General features: G+C 39.0%; 3 protein-coding genes across 4 annotated transcripts in view; 1 reads left to right on the plus strand and 2 right to left on the minus strand.

Moving 5' to 3' along the window:
* LOC136242372 (uncharacterized) overlaps nt 1-3,610 on the plus strand; it is a 4,547-nt gene extending 937 nt beyond the window's left edge. Inside the window, exons 2-12 of one of the 2 annotated variants that reach the window (XM_066033778.1) lie at nt 49-527; nt 576-737; nt 786-872; nt 920-1,196; nt 1,250-1,687; nt 1,739-1,882; nt 1,941-2,111; nt 2,162-2,343; nt 2,507-2,877; nt 2,930-3,131; nt 3,179-3,610. In XM_066033778.1, the coding sequence (XP_065889850.1) occupies nt 49-527; nt 576-737; nt 786-872; nt 920-1,196; nt 1,250-1,687; nt 1,739-1,882; nt 1,941-2,111; nt 2,162-2,343; nt 2,507-2,877; nt 2,930-3,131; nt 3,179-3,502 (2,837 nt within the window). In that variant the 3' untranslated portion in view covers nt 3,503-3,610. Of the gene's footprint in view, nt 1-48; nt 738-785; nt 873-919; nt 1,197-1,249; nt 1,688-1,738; nt 1,883-1,940; nt 2,112-2,161; nt 2,344-2,506; nt 2,878-2,929; nt 3,132-3,178 lie in introns of both variants that reach the window. The other variant, XM_066033777.1, reaches the window with a different exon arrangement.
* LOC136242380 (uncharacterized) lies at nt 3,474-5,841 on the minus strand. Its single transcript, XM_066033795.1, has 2 exons — nt 4,268-5,841; nt 3,474-4,095 (listed from the first exon to the last, which is right to left on the minus strand). Exons 1-2 carry the CDS (start codon nt 4,502-4,504, stop codon nt 3,520-3,522), a joined length of 813 nt encoding a protein of 270 aa, XP_065889867.1. The 5' UTR covers nt 4,505-5,841; the 3' UTR covers nt 3,474-3,519.
* A 118-nt stretch (nt 5,842-5,959) lies between these two features.
* Nucleotides 5,960-10,197, minus strand: LOC136242386 (cytochrome c oxidase subunit 4 isoform 1, mitochondrial-like). Its single transcript, XM_066033811.1, has 4 exons — nt 9,948-10,197; nt 8,579-8,710; nt 8,110-8,190; nt 5,960-6,050 (listed from the first exon to the last, which is right to left on the minus strand). The coding sequence occupies exons 1-4, from the start codon at nt 10,150-10,152 to the stop codon at nt 6,046-6,048; spliced, it is 423 nt and encodes a 140-aa protein (XP_065889883.1). The 5' UTR covers nt 10,153-10,197; the 3' UTR covers nt 5,960-6,045.
* Between the last annotated feature and the right edge of the window lie 8,329 nt (nt 10,198-18,526).

The following is an 18,526-nucleotide window of genomic DNA, read 5'->3' on the forward strand; positions in this document are numbered from 1 at the left end:
TAAGTATATATTAGCCGTGTTAAAATTTTAAGTACAGTTACTTTTTAGCACAAGCTTGCCGATTCCAAGTAGTTGGAGGCTTATCCAAAAAGTACAAGACGCCAAAAGAGGCAGAGGCCGACTTTTGTGGACAGGATTCTACTGCACGTGTGACACCTGTGAATGAGCCCATGCGTAGTGCACAAAATTCACCTGCACCTGATACAGGAAATGAAAATCCACCCACATTTGCTGATCTGTTTAGCAGCCTACCAGAGGATACTCAACTACAAACACTCTCTGGGCTTTTCTCTTCATATCTGTTATCTTGTCATGACCTGCAAGTTCCTGATGATTTCCTGTGCCATTCAGCAAATGCCATGTTACAGTTAAGGCTAAATAAATGTACAAACGTTTTGTACAACTTAGCTAAAGGAATGGGGACACTAAGGGAAGATAACACCGACTCGAAATTTCCCATGAAACGTATGCCTATGGGCTTAGTTGAGTATGCTGCCAGCTTTTTTGCTTGCGATGACCTACGAGAGGTAATTTTCTGTAAGGAAATAAGGCTGTTAATCTCTTTTCACACCCAGATATCTTGTCCTCCTGATTACCGGTCATGGCAGCAAAGCATGTACTGCCAATTTGGACAGAAGTGGACAAAATTACTCCGGGGGCCCATGTGGAGTGTAGTGTTTTCTGGACAATCATCAGAAGAGGCAGAAAACAACTCACATAGTCAAAGCACTATGAAAGTAAAGAGCTGGATTTGATTGCACAAATTAAAAATTATTATGCTGTAGGCATTAGTCAACATTCCAGCCCTGTCGGATAGAACAATGCGCCGTGACATCGAATCAAGTAACATACATTTGAATTCACAAATCCAGGTAATTTTTCTTAACATTGTTTATCATCTCTCATCCCAACATTATAGATTTCTGTTCTTGATGAAGCTGCCAGGTCGAGCCCTGAGGCATGGTGGTGGCTAAAAGCTGATGGGTGTGACATCACCAAAGGCCTTAAAGAATCTGTGAAGCAACAGTGGAGTGGTGATGTTGATCTAAATGATGGCTGTTTGCAGCAGCAGTTTAAGGGTTATAAGCAACGATTGGAGGAGGCCGATAAGGTTGGTCTACAAAAGGATAGAGCTGGGGAAGATCTAGATCGCACCTTGCAAGATTTAGTGAAGGACTTGGACTTCATTTATTCAGGTATACATACACTACATTTATACATGCATAGTGAACTAAATGGATTGTTTTAGAATTGAAGCAGTCAAATGATACTTACTCAGAGAAGTTGCAGTCCAATAAGTACATTGAAAAAGACCTCATCAACTTGAGCTGGAAGATAAAGGAACTTGGGGACTTAAATGAAATGGGAAGATCCTTGCATACAGAAGTTAATTTATTGTATAGCAGATTGGAAGCTGGTCAGTGCTTTTGGGAGCAAGAAAACATTCCTAGACTCTTGACAGATATTCGGAAGAAGTTACGTTCCTTTATTAAAGGAATAACACGCCACCAACGTACTGCAGCAACCCATATTTTGGTTTTCATGATTAGCCAAGAGATGCGAAGAACAAAACCATATGCGATACCAGTTCAGTGTATACCATACAAGGGCTTGTCTGATTTAAAAGTTCGTGAGCTCTCCAACAGGATTATTGAAGAAATGACTAAGAGGAAGATGAAGGTGGCAGGTGAACTACAGTGTGGGTATTTCTTCATGCCACTTATTTTAAATTTATTAGGATTCACTACAGATGGCGAGTGGAATTCTCTACGGAGTAAAGGGAATACTCGTCCATTGTCTGTGTTTCAAGTCCTTAGTGATGCCAGAAGAAAGTATTCGCGTACAGGGCTACAGACAATGATTGGAATGTTGAGTCCATTGTGTAAGCTAAATTTAATTCAATTATTTAGTATATCTTTGTATGTTGATTTTACAATTAGGTAATGCTGACGGAGTTGTTACAGCACGTGTTCATAATGATGCTGTGCATACAGACCTACTCAATCAAATTCATGGGTGGATTACGGCAGGTGCAAAACAAGATGATGTAATTGAGCGACTCAGGTTAAAGACCGTGCCTACAGGCTATAATGTTCATACCTGGATACAAGGTATGTACATCTTAAAATCTATATGCTTGAAATGGTATTTACTGTTGCAGGTAAAGATGAGACGCAAGTAGACAAGTTGAGATCCATTTTGGCCCAGTTGGAATATAAGCACCAAATAGATCTGTGGCACTCCAAAGGAATTCCTTTCAAAGATTATTTGTATGTTCCGGAAGTACATCCAATCACGGGACTTCAGTTTTGTGAACGAGAGGATGAAGCTCACATATTGAAGGTACGTGATAGTTCCACAATTTCTAATGTGCTAAAGCACCTATGTATAGGATTGTCAATAATAGCTCCTTAGGGTTAGTGTTTGGCTGAGAAATTTATATGCTTTATAATGAGCAGCCAGCTTTTGTTATTGAGATAATGCATATATTTTTAAATCCATGTAGCGCATTGGACACAGTCTTAGAACCGGAGGACATGCTGACATAGAGTTAGAAAGGTTTCAGGAAGCTTTACATGACTCGTCTGCTGGGCTGACTTACACAGCTCTATCAGGTGTCCGTAAACAATCTGTAGAGGACGTAGAGAGACTGTTTAGCAAGTCTTTAGTGAAATGGATGGAGGAGAAGGAATACAATGCAGAGGCCCAACATCTTAGGATTGTCTGTAACTGGAGACGTGCCTGTGATGAAAGGGGGCTTACAAGGGTACAACGTAGTGAATTTAACAACGATTTTCTGAATTACCTGCTTGATGATTTAATGCCTTGGCACAAAGAAGAGAAACTAAGAGATTTTAGTTTACTGGAAGTTAACAGGTATATTACATGCAGCTTGGTATGTTTATGACAATGTATTTCTGGTGTTTAGAAGCATTGCGGGTGTGAGAGGGTTCAGTAGGGAGACAATAATTGCACTTGCTGCTAACATTGAATCTCGTGAGTGGAGGTGTAAATACCTTGCTGCTAACAATGAACCACCCGAGCACCCCAGGGCAAGTACAACCGATGACGTGGAGTGTTTCTTTAGTGTTTTGCGGGATAGTGTGGGAAAAGATTTCACACTGAAAGAGGTGAATAGCATTGCATCTTATACACTAACTCATGCTTTATCATGCAGGTTCAATTTGGCTGGAGAAGAGTTGTACATGAGTTTGCTAAAAGGCTTGATCCAGAATTGCCTTTTTATTACTACACGTCATCTCGAAGTCGTTTTTATGAGGGAGAAATGCCTGATTTTGATACGAAAGGAAACAAAAGTTCCAAGCCAAAGCGTATACCTCAGTATGAATTGCTCGGATCTAACAATAGAGTTACACTTTCTGTCCGTAAATCTACTTCAATCAGAACCTCCTTTCACAATTTACCAGTCAAGCTACCACCACCACCTGGCACGGTTTATCAATTAACAGATGAGCATTCATATTCAATTCATAAGAAATAACTCAGAAATAATTACAATTATTGACTAGCACTACTACATTGTACAACAACTCGGGACCATGTTCCATTTTTTGTAATAATAATTCCAGCATACAAGCCTGGAGTTTTATACAGTTTGAATCTAATCCAATCAAAGTATATCTTAAGAATTTTATTGTGATCCATAGCGTGGTGCACATCAGGAAGAGCTTCTGACACAACATATCCAATCCGTTCCCAATCCTTATCAACCTTGCACATAAATGCAATGGAACGGGAATCAATATTATTGATGGGCTCCTTTTGAAGCTTAACAGGAACTGTGTGACCATCCTTTAACTTCTGCTTGGCCAATCCCAGTAACTCTTGGTAACGATGTTCTTTTGTTGCCCCTATGCACTTGAACACCACTGAATGGGTAATAAAGGAATTAGTGAGATCCTCTTCATCACTGAGAGAGTCTAATCCTTGATCCTCGACAACAATATCTGACCCTTCATCACTGGGTTCTTCGCGATCAAAATCAAACCACTCCCAATTCCACATCACGAAAATCTTATTATCACAGAACAATGTGTATTGAGACAGATCAACAGCTTTACTAAAATCTTCTTCCTGTGAAATTAAAAAAAAACAAACAATAAACTGAACAAATTTTTATTAATTTCAACTATTAAGCTATTTGAATATTGTAATACAACATTCAGTTCAAGTTAAGCTGCACATGTGGCGTTCTCACATACATACACAATCATAAACATACGCAATTACAGCCACAATCGCGTACGTCTATTAAGAAGGCGTTATCAAAGCTAACAGGGAGCCGGGCCACTGCAGGGAGAGGGTGATCCAACAAATCAGTGTCGTGAGCAAAACCGTCGAAGTAGTGTACAGTACCATCATCCTGATCCTCCCAACATAATTTGATTTCCCTTAAAACAGGTTTATATACAGGAAAGTTGGGAACAACGTATTGAAACGAGTTCCCCTTCGCGAGTACATCGACGTAGGCGTACTGCGCCATTTTGGTATGCAAACTATGCAATTAAAGGGATTATTTTTGGTAGCGCTTATATCGTGTCCAACCTCCTCTGCATACCACCGGATGATTCCAATCCCGGGTACTTGTCTGTATATCTTTGTATCCACTGTCACGTGTTATCTACCACCTTAATTATCACGTGATATGACAGTTGCAATATGCAAATCTTGGTTACCGGTATAAGTAAGAAGCTGGTGAATAAGCTTCATTCAGTAGGCTTCGTTGTGGCTAGGCGTTACTCAGTGGATCACTAGTAACTTCGGTACTTGTAGTAATAACATTACATAGCTAACATTAGACTCGTTAGCTACAGTAATTTCATTAGCTACTTATAGACAGGGGGTGCTTAGATGATACATTACATTTGTAAGTAAAGTAACTTGAGTTATATCACCAGTTAGCTATTTTGTTATATTACTTTGTTACCACAAAAGTAATTATTATGTACCCCCAACACTACTACTGAGAATGTAAGGATATGCAAGTATACAGTTAATTGACTACTATATGCCCTTCAATTGCTAAATATCTCCAAAAAGCAATTAATAGAACTTTCACATAAAACACTGAGCAAGCTACTGTGAACAATATGGAAGGGGGTTACAAACTCACAACCAAAAGCATACAAATTCCTTTTTGCAACACATTTCACCTTAGTGAGTTTTTATAACACTGCATCAATGGATGGCACTAGACTGTATGAGAAAACACACACATCCTTATACTATTTTACTAGTAGGAGAAGCAAAGTAGCAGTAGCCATTTCGTTTGTAATTTTAAACCTGTAGAAAAAAGCTTGCATAGGATCAATTACTTGATATTTGCTGATGTTTACAGCCTTGGTTTGCTCCCTGATAGGTTTCATTTGACCCAATGCATGCCTTTTGGTGCATAGGAAGTGTAATGGACTTGGCTTTTCTTATGGTAATTAGTGGGTAGTGATAGGATTGTGTGTTGCTCAATCATAAAACAGGAGACATCCATAATTTAGTAAAATTTAGTAAGCCAATGGTGTATTTTTCCTGTCCATTAAAATAAATAATTTAAGCATTTCAGTCTGGATCAACAGCATTTCAGGTTGCTTTGAAGGCATGTTTAGGATTTACAGGAATTGTGAGGCTGATTTTGGGGTGATATTGTAGGCTGAAAAAATGCCAACATTCATGATCCCAGTGCTACCATACCGTTATTACTAATGTATAGAGTTGGGAGATACCTAGTAAATAATGATGTACTGTAGAGTATTAACAATATTTCCAGTGGTTTGGTGGTGTTCGTGATGTGGGGTATAGAGCTTACATTTCCCCCTTCAATTCCCTTCCTTCTTTTTTCTACATATCTTTCCCATTCACAAAGTTACTGGAACAATATACTGTATAGCAATAGCGTTAATACAATCAAAAGGATGAATAACAAGTAGCCCACCCAGATTAACTCTTGATCTGAAGCATATTAATAATAAGTGGCTTAATCATATATACTATGCATACAATCAGTATGACAGTCTAATGAGTTCACCATCTCTAACCTGTAACAAGAAAACACCAGCAGTAATGTAAAAAATTCTACAACACATATTACAAAGCTACATTACTATGTATACTTGGCTGTGGTGTTCCTTAGAGTTTGAATAGTTGTCGTTAAAGACTGTCGTTAGTATACAATACTGGATGCTTAAACACAATAATCGAGCCTTTATTATCAAAGTCCATTGTGGCACCACTTAAGTGATGCTGCTATTGAAGGTGCAGTGTTTAACCAAGGAAATATGGTACAGTATATACAGCTGGAGGTGCAAACATGTTCATGCTACAGGGGATAGTTTTCATAGCTCGACAGCTGGCTTGATGTAAGTAACACAGCGCTTGAAATATATAATGTATCAAAGCCACTAGTGTTGAAAGCATATTCACAACTTTAATTATTTATCACCAATATTACAACTATTATAGTGAGTACACATCACATAAAATGTGTTAATGTATGTCCTGTACATCATGTATAAACCCACAATCAAGCTTTCATTGTGTCGTTATCTACTACTGAAATTTACATGGTCTAATGGACGATATCCGCAATGACAAAATTTGAAGTCATAATTGACAAAATGGCCATTTTAGTGTGGGGGCTTCAGAGACTTTAGCACACAGTATTTGAAATGAATGTTGTTTGTAATTTTCTACACTTGGAACCACGAGATAATAAAGGTAAGAAGTAGTACATGTACCATGACGATGCAAAACACACTCCAACAAGGAGAGCAGACTGAAAATTCTAAATTCGGACACAACTAGGCTTATTTGTATTGCATTATACAAGTATACTATATGCCTCACCTTCGCCCTTTTTCAAATTTATAAACGTTGTCATAGGGAAACACTATCTTGCCCAATACCTCCCTGTAAAAGTCCTCACACTAGCACGGTCATTTTGTTTTGTGACGTCAGAAAACGTCATTGCGGATCTAGTCCATATAAATACATTAGTGAAGCACATCTACAGTTTCCCACATGTGTAGGTGTCACCCACATGTAGTTATAACAGGCACTCATACTGAATGATACACAGTACAAGTACACAAAAACATTAGAATTTCAGCTAGAGTAGGGATCATAGCACATCGATAAAAAGTACTGAAACAAGTTGGAGTAGTCTATGATAATAATTAAATCACAGTAAAACAATAAGTGCTATATCCCTACTGTGCTCAAGTTACCATAACGGAATGCACAGTAGGGATATGACACTTCTTATTGTTTTACTGTGATATATTTAATATCATGGACTACTCCAACTTCTTTCAGTACTTTTTATCGATGTGCTATGGTCCCTACTTTCTTTCAGTATATGCGTGGATTGCAGAGGTGCATTTCTTGATTCGTAATGCTGTGTAATGGGTTAAACATAGCTGACAATGAAGTGTAATGGATACTTCACTTTTACTTCACTTTGTTGTCAGCTATGTTCAACTAGTTACACAGCAGTATGAATCAAGAACTGTTCAAAAAGTACCTAAATAGCTATTATGAAAAATACAGATGATTTCCGTTACGAAGGGAAGTCATCACATGCTACCGCCACATCAACACTATTTGCTGTCAGCAGGACACAAAAGAGGACACTGGTAAGTCCATGGAGAACGCGTTGTATGCTCAGCGGTTTGCCAAAAGGAACCTCTCAGTGCCAAAGCGACGTCAAACAGTAAATAAATCAAGCCCGCAGCCTTAGCCGTTATCGAGTTACACTTGTCTGAAGGCATCAGTCAGTTACTTAGTCAGTAGAAAATTCCATTTAATATTTTTTTACAAAATTCCGTAGCAACTTTTTGAAGGTGTTTCGGCTCGATCTGAAAGCTTCTTTGGGTTTAGTTTGACTTGACTAAGAGTGCTTCATTGTCGTATGGAAAAATTGAGGCTGGTTTTTAGGTGATGTTATTTCGTGGGCCACGCCTACTCCACTCGTGTCTGTGGTAAAACTATTATTACTGTATAGTGTATAGACTAGTATATTGGTACACAAACATACATGCAGTACACCACACTAACACATACACACAACATACACAAATACTAAACAGTGATCATTACCAATTACAGTTGGAGGAATCCTTGCTTTTTTGTCAAGCTCTTGCCACTCCTTTGTGTAAGTATAGGGTGGTTGTGGACCAACTGCAATAATGCAACAATGTCAATGTAAAAGTGGTTATGTGCTTGCATTATGGATTTGTGATGTGTTTATGTATGAGTTTGGGTTACAGTAGTACATCACTGATTGGCAGATGTGGTACAGAACTTAAAAAAAATGGCTGAAGAAATGTAGTGGCGCAAAAATAGGTTAAGGAGCAACTAATTAAAATCAAGACAAAATTTTCATACTTGATGGTTTGCCAACAATGCAGCAAAACACCGAATACAGTGCTTGAACTTCATTCAGAACAGTATTACACTGTAATAGATAGAAATACAGCACAATTTTCTTTGGGTGCAAATAACTATGATATGGATTCATCATTCATTTTACATAGTAGTTCACAAACACAACACTAAATATACTTACAATACTGTTTTGTGATGACCGAGAAAAATATTCCCACAGATATAGCACACATGACACCTCCAAGAACATACTTCCACTCTCCATTGGAGGCATTAATCTCAGCAATTGTCAGGGGAAATGTCATTCGGTATACTACATATGTGATCAACAATTGTAACAATGCATGACACACATATCAAAGCACACATACACTAGAGCTACTGGTGTAAATGTAGAATTACAGAAGGGAATTCTGGAGATGTTCCATTTATCACGCAAGATCTCATTTAGCGTATGAAAACATAAAAACATTAAATAGGTTTTGCAATTTATTCTGCCCACGCATTTTAAACTATTCCGTAACCTTAAACTCCGTAAACTCACTTGCTTAAACCAGACGCCCTCTATTATCTGTGCTTAAACTATGTAAGTAGTCGTCGAACTTTCGTGTTGTTTTTTTATTACATGGGGAGCATTTATACATTACCGTTTTGACGCATTTCAAACAAACATATACCTACAATACCGCTCTATTACATCAATAACCATCTTCTCCATTGGGCCAGGTCTGCTAAGTACTTGGGGGTTATTGTAGACACCAAACTTTCATGGAATAGCAATGTTTCACATGTTTCCAAGAAAGCTACTAGAGTATTAAATCTCCTACACTGTCATATGTAAACCTGTAAAGCTTCTTCAAAACAAAAGGCCTTTAGGTCACTTGTGATTCCTATTCTGGATTATGCAAGTACTGTGTGGAATCCACACACTCATAAAAACTCCATTGCCCTTGAACGAGTACAAAACCATGGTTCTCGCTGGATTTGTGGCAGATTTTGTCCTAGGACCTATAAATGGTCTAAATCATCTGAGGAATGCTGTACAGAGCTATCATGGCCATTTCTTTCCACCCGACATAAATATCTGTCATTGACAATTATCTATGATATTCTTCACCATCATATATCTCTAAATTTTAGCGATTACTTCACTTTTTCTTCTGCTGCCTCTACCAGATCACACTCATTGTCTATTCTATGCAAGCAGTCCTCCATAAACTCTTACCGTTACTCCTTTTTTGTGAACAGCATTTTTTAGTGGAATTCCATCCCATTTGACATTCTGTCAACTACACGCCGCACTACTTTTAGGCGAATGTTATACAATTTTCTTTTTGTTTCTGATTAAGTCATGTATGTTTTTAATGTAGGCTTTTATTTCAATGTACTGTAATTGTCTTTGTAATGTATCTTAGTTGTTTGGTTTTGTATTGTACTGTTTTTGTAGGTGGTACTCATATAGGCAAATTTGCCTTTTGTATTCACCTTACTTTTTGGTTAAACTAAAAATAAAATAAATACTTCTTCTAGAACACACTAATAAAACTCACTAGCTTTTTTCTCTTCTATCGTAAGATCTTTCCAAGAGCCTTTCTCCTTCTCTTTGAGCATCTTCTGTTCCGGAGTGTTCACTTGCGCAACAGCGTCGTGCGGTAGAATTGGCCATGGTCGTGGCGTAGGAGAGTACGGATTTATTTTCCTACCTAACACAGCACTGGTGCTGACTAGTCGTCTCGCTCCTACCCAAGCTGCCATCTTGTTACAATCGAAATTCGGAGAGGGTTTAGGTTCCGTATTTTGTTCCGTACCGCGCTCCGTACCCACTAGTTACGTACTGGAGTTTGCACTGGACGAGGCTCTGGCAAGTGCCTCGACAAATAAGTGTGTGGAGTCTCTCAAGAGTATGTTGTGTGCATCCAGAATCCCCTGGAGTATTTCTAGAATAAATTACAGGTACGTCTTGTCAGTAAATCAGTAATATAAAAGTAGGACAGAGTCCTGGGCTTTGTTTTACTCTGGTGTGGTATATAGTCTCGCGTGGCCAGACCGCTTTTTCTCTTTGTCATTGGGTAGGGAGAAAAAAGGGTCTGGAACAGTTCGAATCCCACACTCGTCTTGGTATTCCCCGGATAATTAGGGGGTGTTAACCAAAAAGACGATTGTGGGATTCGAACTGTTCCAGACCCTTTTTCTCCCTACCCAATGACAAAGAGAAAAAAAGCGGTCTGGCCACGCGAGACTATGTGGTATAAACACGGCGCAAAACAAGTGTGACGCTAACACGAAGTGTCGAGAAACTTAAATTATTATAGTCTCCAGACCGTTTTGACGCTTTCTTTGTGCGTGAGCGAGAAGAGCTTTTCCCGCCCACAGACAATGTCACATGATAATGAGCTGCAGGATTTATACGAGAGCTTGGAAGCGTGCACGTGAGCCCAATGGTTTTGTATTGAAAAGCGTACTGGATCTCCTTGCGTGCTGAAATACCTCCCAATTGATGAAATAAGACAAGTAAATGGCATTGGCACAACAAGCCCCGTTTAGCCCCACCGAATGGGTTATTTACACTTAGGCTATGTTTAAATCACATGAGATCTTGCACCAGGCGATGGATGCAGTAACTCTCTTTGTTGTGCTAGAAAGATGGAGAGAGGAGTCCCACTTGAGAAAACAGTATGAATAAAACACCCAAGAAGCCATCCTATGCAGCATACTTCACTAAGACTGTAGTGGCATGCACCTTATATATTCAGGAATTACACAAAACTAGAAAGATGAAGGAAGCTTCCAGACAAACGATAACAACAATGCTCCACTACCAAGAAGGTTAGAAACGAGTATCATAGCCACCATTCAAAGTTACTGCCCTCCTTCAATGCTATACCCCACCTTACAATCCAGGGGCGGAGAAACGGGTTGGGGGAGGGGAGCAGAGGAAACAACACCCCACTTTTACCAGTGGAGGGGCAGTGTCCCCTCACTTTTCCAATATCCAGTTGCTAAAAAAGAACAACTGTTGTGAATAATCAACTTACTTTGTCTTGATTTACTAGAATTTGTGCTAAGGGTTATGCCATGAATCAGTGCTGGGAGTGCACAAGATCGATATACACTAATAGAGCAGTCACCTAACTACTCTAATAGAACATTCAGAAGATTTGGCTCTGCTATGCAATTAATTCAATCTGTCTCCATTAACACATTAAATCCATATGTAATCAAGAGCATGAGTCTGTCTGAAATGCCTTAATTTATTGCTGTATGTGTCTACAGTTATTATAGGAACATCCTATTTGAGTGCACATGTATTGCTAAAAATACTCTTAGATACAATCTCAAAGCATTCAAATCTCAAAATTTTCCTGTAGTTGCATGCCCCCAGACCCCTAGTATTGGCATGCTTTGCCTGCTAGTGTGCTTCATACACTAAGGTACAGTTAATGATTTTAAAACACTGTAGCAGGTAGTACTAAAGCTGGAATGGAATGGGGCGCGTGCCAAGTTAATAAATTGTTGTTGTACACTGTTTCTTGCTATGACATAGTGAGTAGAATTGTGCTAAAGTTGGTTTTCTTCTACTTGTAGGCATGCTAGAAATCGCTCGCTCGAAGCATCGATTTAATGCCCACTGCAAGAATACATTTTGCAATTACTTATGCTGAAAAGCTATCATTTAACCTGCTAAACTATTATTTTGTAAGCACTGTAAGCATATAATTCACAGCCACTAACATACACTCTTGTAAATTATTGCCAATGCTAGCAGACTTCAGAAAACCATCCTCACTGTTGCTAAAGACTTGGACACGACTATAACATAAAAATACTACAGTAGTTTACCTTTTAGAATGATAAGGAAGTAATTCTACATCAGGATTAAACAGAATTTGATGGATTGTTAATAACATAATATGCCACGTGGCGGGTATTAAATAGAAACTTTGGGAGTGAGATTTCTAGAATGCCTATAAGTAGAAGGAAACAAACTCTAGCACAATTCTAGTCACTGTGTGGCAGTTGGAAACGATGCAATTTTTCTACTTGGCATGCATCCCAATTGGTTCCGTTCCACACTACCCCTTTGTAGCTTAGAACCACTCCACATGACTTGCCCCCCCCACTTTTGAGTACTATTCTCCGCCCCTGTTACAATCTCAAAAATGCAATTAACACACAAAAATTTTCTTAGCGCTTGTTGCACTTCCAACTTCCTCTGGTATGAGAGAGTGTCAATTAATCTGATTATTGGGTAGCTATATATAGTGTCTGGTGACTGGAATATTTATTTATTCTGTTAAACCATGATTACCCTTAGAATTACTTAGTAACCATACCTCCAAATACTCTATATGAAATAAGAAACTCTACTATGTTTTTGTTCCTATAATACAAACCAAAACAGTTTTTACACGGCAAAGTCTAAACTTTAGTAAAACCACCCCGAACATACAATGGAATCCCAACTATTACTGTTTTCAATGATGCGCCACTCCATAGAACTATTCTATATAGTGCCTTGTCTGGTAAATACTTTTGAATTTGTAACGATAGATAGCTGGAATAGTTAAGCAATTTGTACAGTAATTATAGGCAGTGTTAAGGCAATTACTTTTTAAAAGTAACTTGTTACATATTGCATATTACTTCCAACTACATCTTACCAAGAATTCAATATATATATATATATATATATATCTAATCAAAAACAGCCAAGCTGTAAAAAAAGGTGCAGCCCCCAAAAAGGCCATGGTGAAAAAAGATGTGAAATCCAAGGTGGCGGACAAGAAATGGCTGTGATGGTAGGTTAATGGTTACATTTTTGGGGGCCGCACCTTTTTTTACAGCTTGGCTGTTTTTGATTAGATATCACTTCTTTTTGTATTTGTATACTGTAAAGCCGGCCTATGGCTGGCTTTGGGGCTTTTTTAACCCATGTGTTTTTTTCTTTACTACAGGAAGAAGAAAAGAACTTAAAGAAGAATTTTAGTACTTCAATTATTTTTGATTTTATTAGTAATTATACAAATTATATACATATATTTATTACATGCCCATTATGCCCCACAGGATGTTTTTTTGCAGCTGATCTCTCTACTGGGTGACTTGAAATGTAGCTGAACTATATACAGGATGGTTTCTTTGTAGCTGAACTCTCTACAAAGTAACCTCTTCTAGCTGGTCTCTCTACAGGGTATTTTGTTTCTAGCTGAACTCTCTACAGATGATTTGTTTGCAGCTAAACTCTCTACATGGTGGTATCTTTGTAGCCGAACTCTCTACATGATGGTTTCTTTGTAGCTGAGCTCTCTATAAGGTGACTTCGTCTAGCTGAACTCTCTACAGGGTGATTTTTTTGTAGCTGAACTCTCTGCAGGGTGATTTGTTTGCAGTTGAACTGTCTACATGATGGTTTCTTTGTAGCTGAACTCTCTACAAGGTGACTTCGTCCAGCTGATCTCTCTACGGGGTGATTTGTTTCTAGCTGAACTCTCTACAGGTGATTTGTTTGCAGCTAAACTCTCTACATGGTGGTTTCTTTGTAGCTGAACTCCCTACATGATGGTTTCTTTGTAGCTGAACTCTCTACAAGGTAACTTCTTCTCTACAGGGTGATTTGTTGTAGTTGAATTCTCTACAAGGTGGTTTGTATGAGGCTGAACTCTCTACATGGCGGTTTCTTCGTAGCTGAACTCTCTACAGAGTGATTTGTTTGCAGCTGGACTCTCTACATGATGGTTTCTTTGTAACTGAACACTCTACAAGGTGACTTCTTCTAGCTGATCTTTCTACAAGGTGAATTGTTGTAGCTGAACTATCTACAAGGTAACTTCTTCTAGCTGATCTCTATACAGGGTGATTTGTTTGTAGTTGCAGGTGGTTTCTTTGTAGCTGAACTCTGTACATGATGGTTTCTTTGTAACTGAACTCTTTACAAGGTGACTTCTTCTAGCTGAACTCTCTGCGGGATAATTTCTTTGTAGCTGAACTCTCTATATGATGGTTTCTTTGTAACTGAACTCTCTACAAGGTAACTTCTTCTAGCTGATCTTTCTACTGGGTGATTTGTTTGCAGCTGAACTCTCTACATGGTGGTTTCTTTGTTGCTGAACTCTCTACAAGGTGAATTCTTCTACCTGATCTCTCTACAGGGTAATTTGTTTGTAACTGAACTCTGTACAAGTGCGTTTTTGTGGGTGATCTCACTGCAGGTTGATTTGTTTGTAGCTGAACTCACTAAAGGGTGATTTTGCTTGTAGCTGAACTCCTTGCATTGTATCTAGTTTCTAGCTGATCTCTCTACAGTGTGATTTATTTGTAGCTGATCTCTCTGCAGGTTGATTTGTTTTAGCTGAACTCTCTACAGGGTGATTTACTTGTAGCTGAACTCCTTACATTGTGTGTAGTTTCTAACTGATCTCTCTACAGGGTGATTTGTTTGTAGCTGATCTCTCTACAAGTTGATTTGTGTGTAGCTGATCTTTTTACAGGTTGATTTGTTTGTAGCCGATCTCTCTACAGGGTAATTTGTTTGTAGCTGAACTCTGTACAAGGTGCATTTTTGTAGGTGATCTCACTGCAGGTTGATTTGTTTGTAGCTGAACTCACTAAAGGGTGATTTGCTTGTAGCTGAACTCCTTACATTGTGTCTAGTTTCTAGCTGATCTCTCTACAGGGTGATTTGTTTGTAGCTGAACTCTCTATAAGGTGATTTGTTTGTAGCTGATCTCTCTGCAGGTTGATTTGTTTTAGCTGAACTCTCTACAGGGTGATTTGTTTGTAGCTGAACTCCTTACATTGTGTGTAGTTTCTAGCTGATCTCTCTACAGGGTGATTTGTTTGTAGCTGATCTCTCTACAAGTTGATTTGTGTGTAGCTGATCTCTCTGCAGGTTGATTAGTTTGTAGCCGATCTCTCTACAGGTAATCTGTTTGTAGCTGAACTCTCTCCACAGTGACTTGTGTGTAGCTGTATTCTGTGTAACTGAATTCTCTAGAGAGTGACTTAGTTGTAGCTGAATTTTCTACACAGTGCATGACTTATTTGTGATGTAATAAAATTCTATAATGGAATAAATAAATTAGCCGAATGCTCTATTAGGGTGACTGTTCTATTAGAGTATCTCGATCTCGCATTTGCTACACGGAGTTGGCTTTCGAATCATAACTCAGTGGTTTGTAATCCGATTCTTCTGTACTACTGCAAGGACTTTCTATGAAGATTATTCCAGCTATACACCAATTTTCAGCTCATTGCTCTAAGCGGTTTGCCTAGTAGGCGTGAAAACTAATACTTTTTTATTCATAAAAATCGATCGCGTAATTGTGGCACAGGTTGGGTTTTGTGTCATATCTCCATGGTCTTTATCTCGATTCGTTTCAAACCACCAAAAGGCACTCCTACGATGGTTACTCCATCTACATAGCAATTTTCAACTCATTCCATGAAGCGGTTTACCCTGTAGGCGTGACAACAAATCGATCTTGTTTTACGCGAATAATCGGACATAACTCCTGAACCATTCATCGGATTTGTACCAAATTTGATGCTAGGATTCGTCGTTGGACTCCCTTTCTGTGTGCCAAATTTCAAGGCGATCGGAGTACGCGTTTGGTTGTTATAACAATTTTTGCAAGTGTGCAAAAAGACGAAGAAGAAAAAAAACGAAACTTTGGCAGCTCGTATCTCGGAAATGGCTGGAGCGATTTCCTTCAAATTTGGAATGTAGACTCCCTTGGCTGGCGGGCAACTGTGTAGCAAATTTGGATCCAATCAGATAAGTGATCACCGAGATACAAAGGTGTGAAAATGACGTTTTCGTTCTTCCTGTCAATATACTCACGGGTGTGGCGCGCCGGCTTCTTGGGCCGCACGACACACTACCGTGTGTCTTGATATATATATATATATTGTACCTTGCGTGGGAGGATCAAAGAGATGCCGCATATCGTATTCTCCATACAGTACTAATCAACTGCATAACTAGTCATACAGTACAGCTATGCGGCTAATTGGGCAAATACAGTACAGTTATGCGGAGAATTTGTTTAAGGAATGTCACGTCAACAACACACTGTAAATCGCTAAAACCAGCCAAAGTAATCCTAAGAGTTCGTTCTACAGCTAGGAATAGATTGTATAAACACTTACTGATCGTCTGATCACGAAGCTTTTTAAACACGGCTCCACTAAAGACAGCACGATTGATCACCCCGTCACGTGCATGACATTGTACATCGCTAAAACTAGCCAAACTAATCCTATCAGTTCGTTCTACGACTAGAAATAGATTAGTTAAACACTTACTGATATCCTTATCACCGAAAATCGCAGCGGTTTGAGTACTTCGCCGAGTGCTGTATTAGCCTCTCGACACACCCCCTCGTACTGTATTTTCCGTACACATGCGTGGCAGTGCTTTAACTCTAACATATTGTACTTTGCGTGAGACGATCAAAGCGATGCCGCGTATCGTATTCTCCATACAATACTAATCAACTGCATAACTGTACTGTATGAGTCATACAGTACAGTTATGCAGCTAATTGGGCAAATACAGTGCAGTTATGCACTTAATTGGGCAAATACAGCACACTTGGGCAAATACAGTAGTTATGCGGAAAATATATTTGTGGAATGTTACATAAACAACACACTGTAAATCGCTAAAACCAGCCAAACTAATCTTACGAGTTTGTTCTATGGCTAGGAATAGATTGTATAAGCACTTACTGATCGTCTGATCACGAAGCTTTTTAAACACGACTCCACTAAGACAGCATGATTGATCACCCGTCACGTGCGTGACATTGTAAATCGCTAAAACTAGCCAAACTAATCCTATTAGTTTGTTCTATGACTAGAAAAGATTAGTTAAACACTTACTGATATGAAAATCGTAGCTGTTTGAATACTAGAGAAAATTGCTCCGAGCCAGACAACCACGAAGTACAATATAACACTTAAGGCGGTGTGTGTACGAAAAATACAGTACTCGGGGGGTGTCTCAAGGCAAATACAGCACTCTACTTTGCCTCGTGCTGTATTAGCCTCTCGACACACACCCTTGTACTGTATTTTCCGTACACACGCCGGCGGTGCTTTAATTCTAACATAAAGAACTTTGCGTGGGAGGATCAAAGAAAAAAGTGTTTTATATTTGCCATAAGCACCCAAGTATTCTATATTGGGCAGTTATAGAACACTTTAATATACCACAGTTCTATATCAGGTAGTTATAGAACTGCCAGGTCTATCGTGTAGACTGATAGCCTACTTTAAGTGAGTAATCACTCAACTCTGACCAGTACAACTAATCAACCATGCCAGTGTAGGCTGATAGCCTGACTGTGCTGGCTGACCAGTCAACCCAACCAGTAAGAGCAAAACCACTGGATTTAATTTATAGACACACTTGAAGATTTCAATGATGGTTGCTTGTGGTCAGCAGCAGTGAACGTTCTTAGTACGTTTTGCCTACATAAATGGACGAGTCCTAGGAATATCACGGAAATATGCTTATTAAAGTACCACAATCAAAAACTTTTAGTATTGAGAAGACGGACTAGACTCACAAAACGACTAATAAAGGTGCAGCACAGTGCAATGTAGGCGCAATGCCTATTCTACCGATGATAACACTCATCCGTGAGTTTCTAATTGTTTCGTGTCTCTTGTCACTCTTGTGTGTACCTCAAGTTGACAGTTCTCTATACCAGATAAAGCACTGCCTTTCGCTCGTGCTATACGGGAAATATAGCACTCAAAGAGTGGTCTCGAGACAAAATATAACACTTGGCTTCGCCTCATGCTATATTTGTCTCTCACCCACTCATTACGTGTTATATTTCCCGTATAGCACTCACAGCAATGCTTTATCTAATACATACATATATATCAAGACACACGATAGTGTATCGTGCGGCCCAAGAAGCCGGTGCGCCACACGGTGAGTATATTAACAGGAAGAAAGAAAACGCAATTTTCACTCCTATGTAGCTCTGTGATCCCTTATCCGATTGGAACCAAATTTGCTACAGAAGTGCTAGCCAGTTATGGGAGTCTACATACCAAATTTGAAGAAAATCGGTCCAGCCATTTCCGAGATACGAGCGAACAAAATTTTGTTTTA

Source organism: Dysidea avara, chromosome 13 (assembly GCF_963678975.1).
Source record: "Dysidea avara chromosome 13, odDysAvar1.4, whole genome shotgun sequence".
In the NCBI taxonomy this organism is placed as follows: domain Eukaryota; kingdom Metazoa; phylum Porifera; class Demospongiae; order Dictyoceratida; family Dysideidae; genus Dysidea; species Dysidea avara.

Coding starts and splice junctions, on each gene's coding strand:
- LOC136242380 (XM_066033795.1), bottom strand. CDS start 4,504: ATGGCGCAGTACGCCTACGTCGATGTACTCGCGAAGGGGAACTCGTTT. Junction 4,096..4,267: donor ATAACGCCTTCTTAATAGAC/GTACGCGATTGT, acceptor TTAATTTCACAG/GAAGAAGATTTTAGTAAAGC.
- LOC136242386 (XM_066033811.1), bottom strand. CDS start 10,152: ATGGCAGCTTGGGTAGGAGCGAGACGACTAGTCAGCACCAGTGCTGTG. Junction 8,711..9,947: donor GATAGAAGAGAAAAAAGCTA/GTGAGTTTTATT, acceptor TCACATATGTAG/TATACCGAATGACATTTCCC. Junction 8,191..8,578: donor GGTCATCACAAAACAGTATT/GTAAGTATATTT, acceptor GCATTATTGCAG/TTGGTCCACAACCACCCTAT.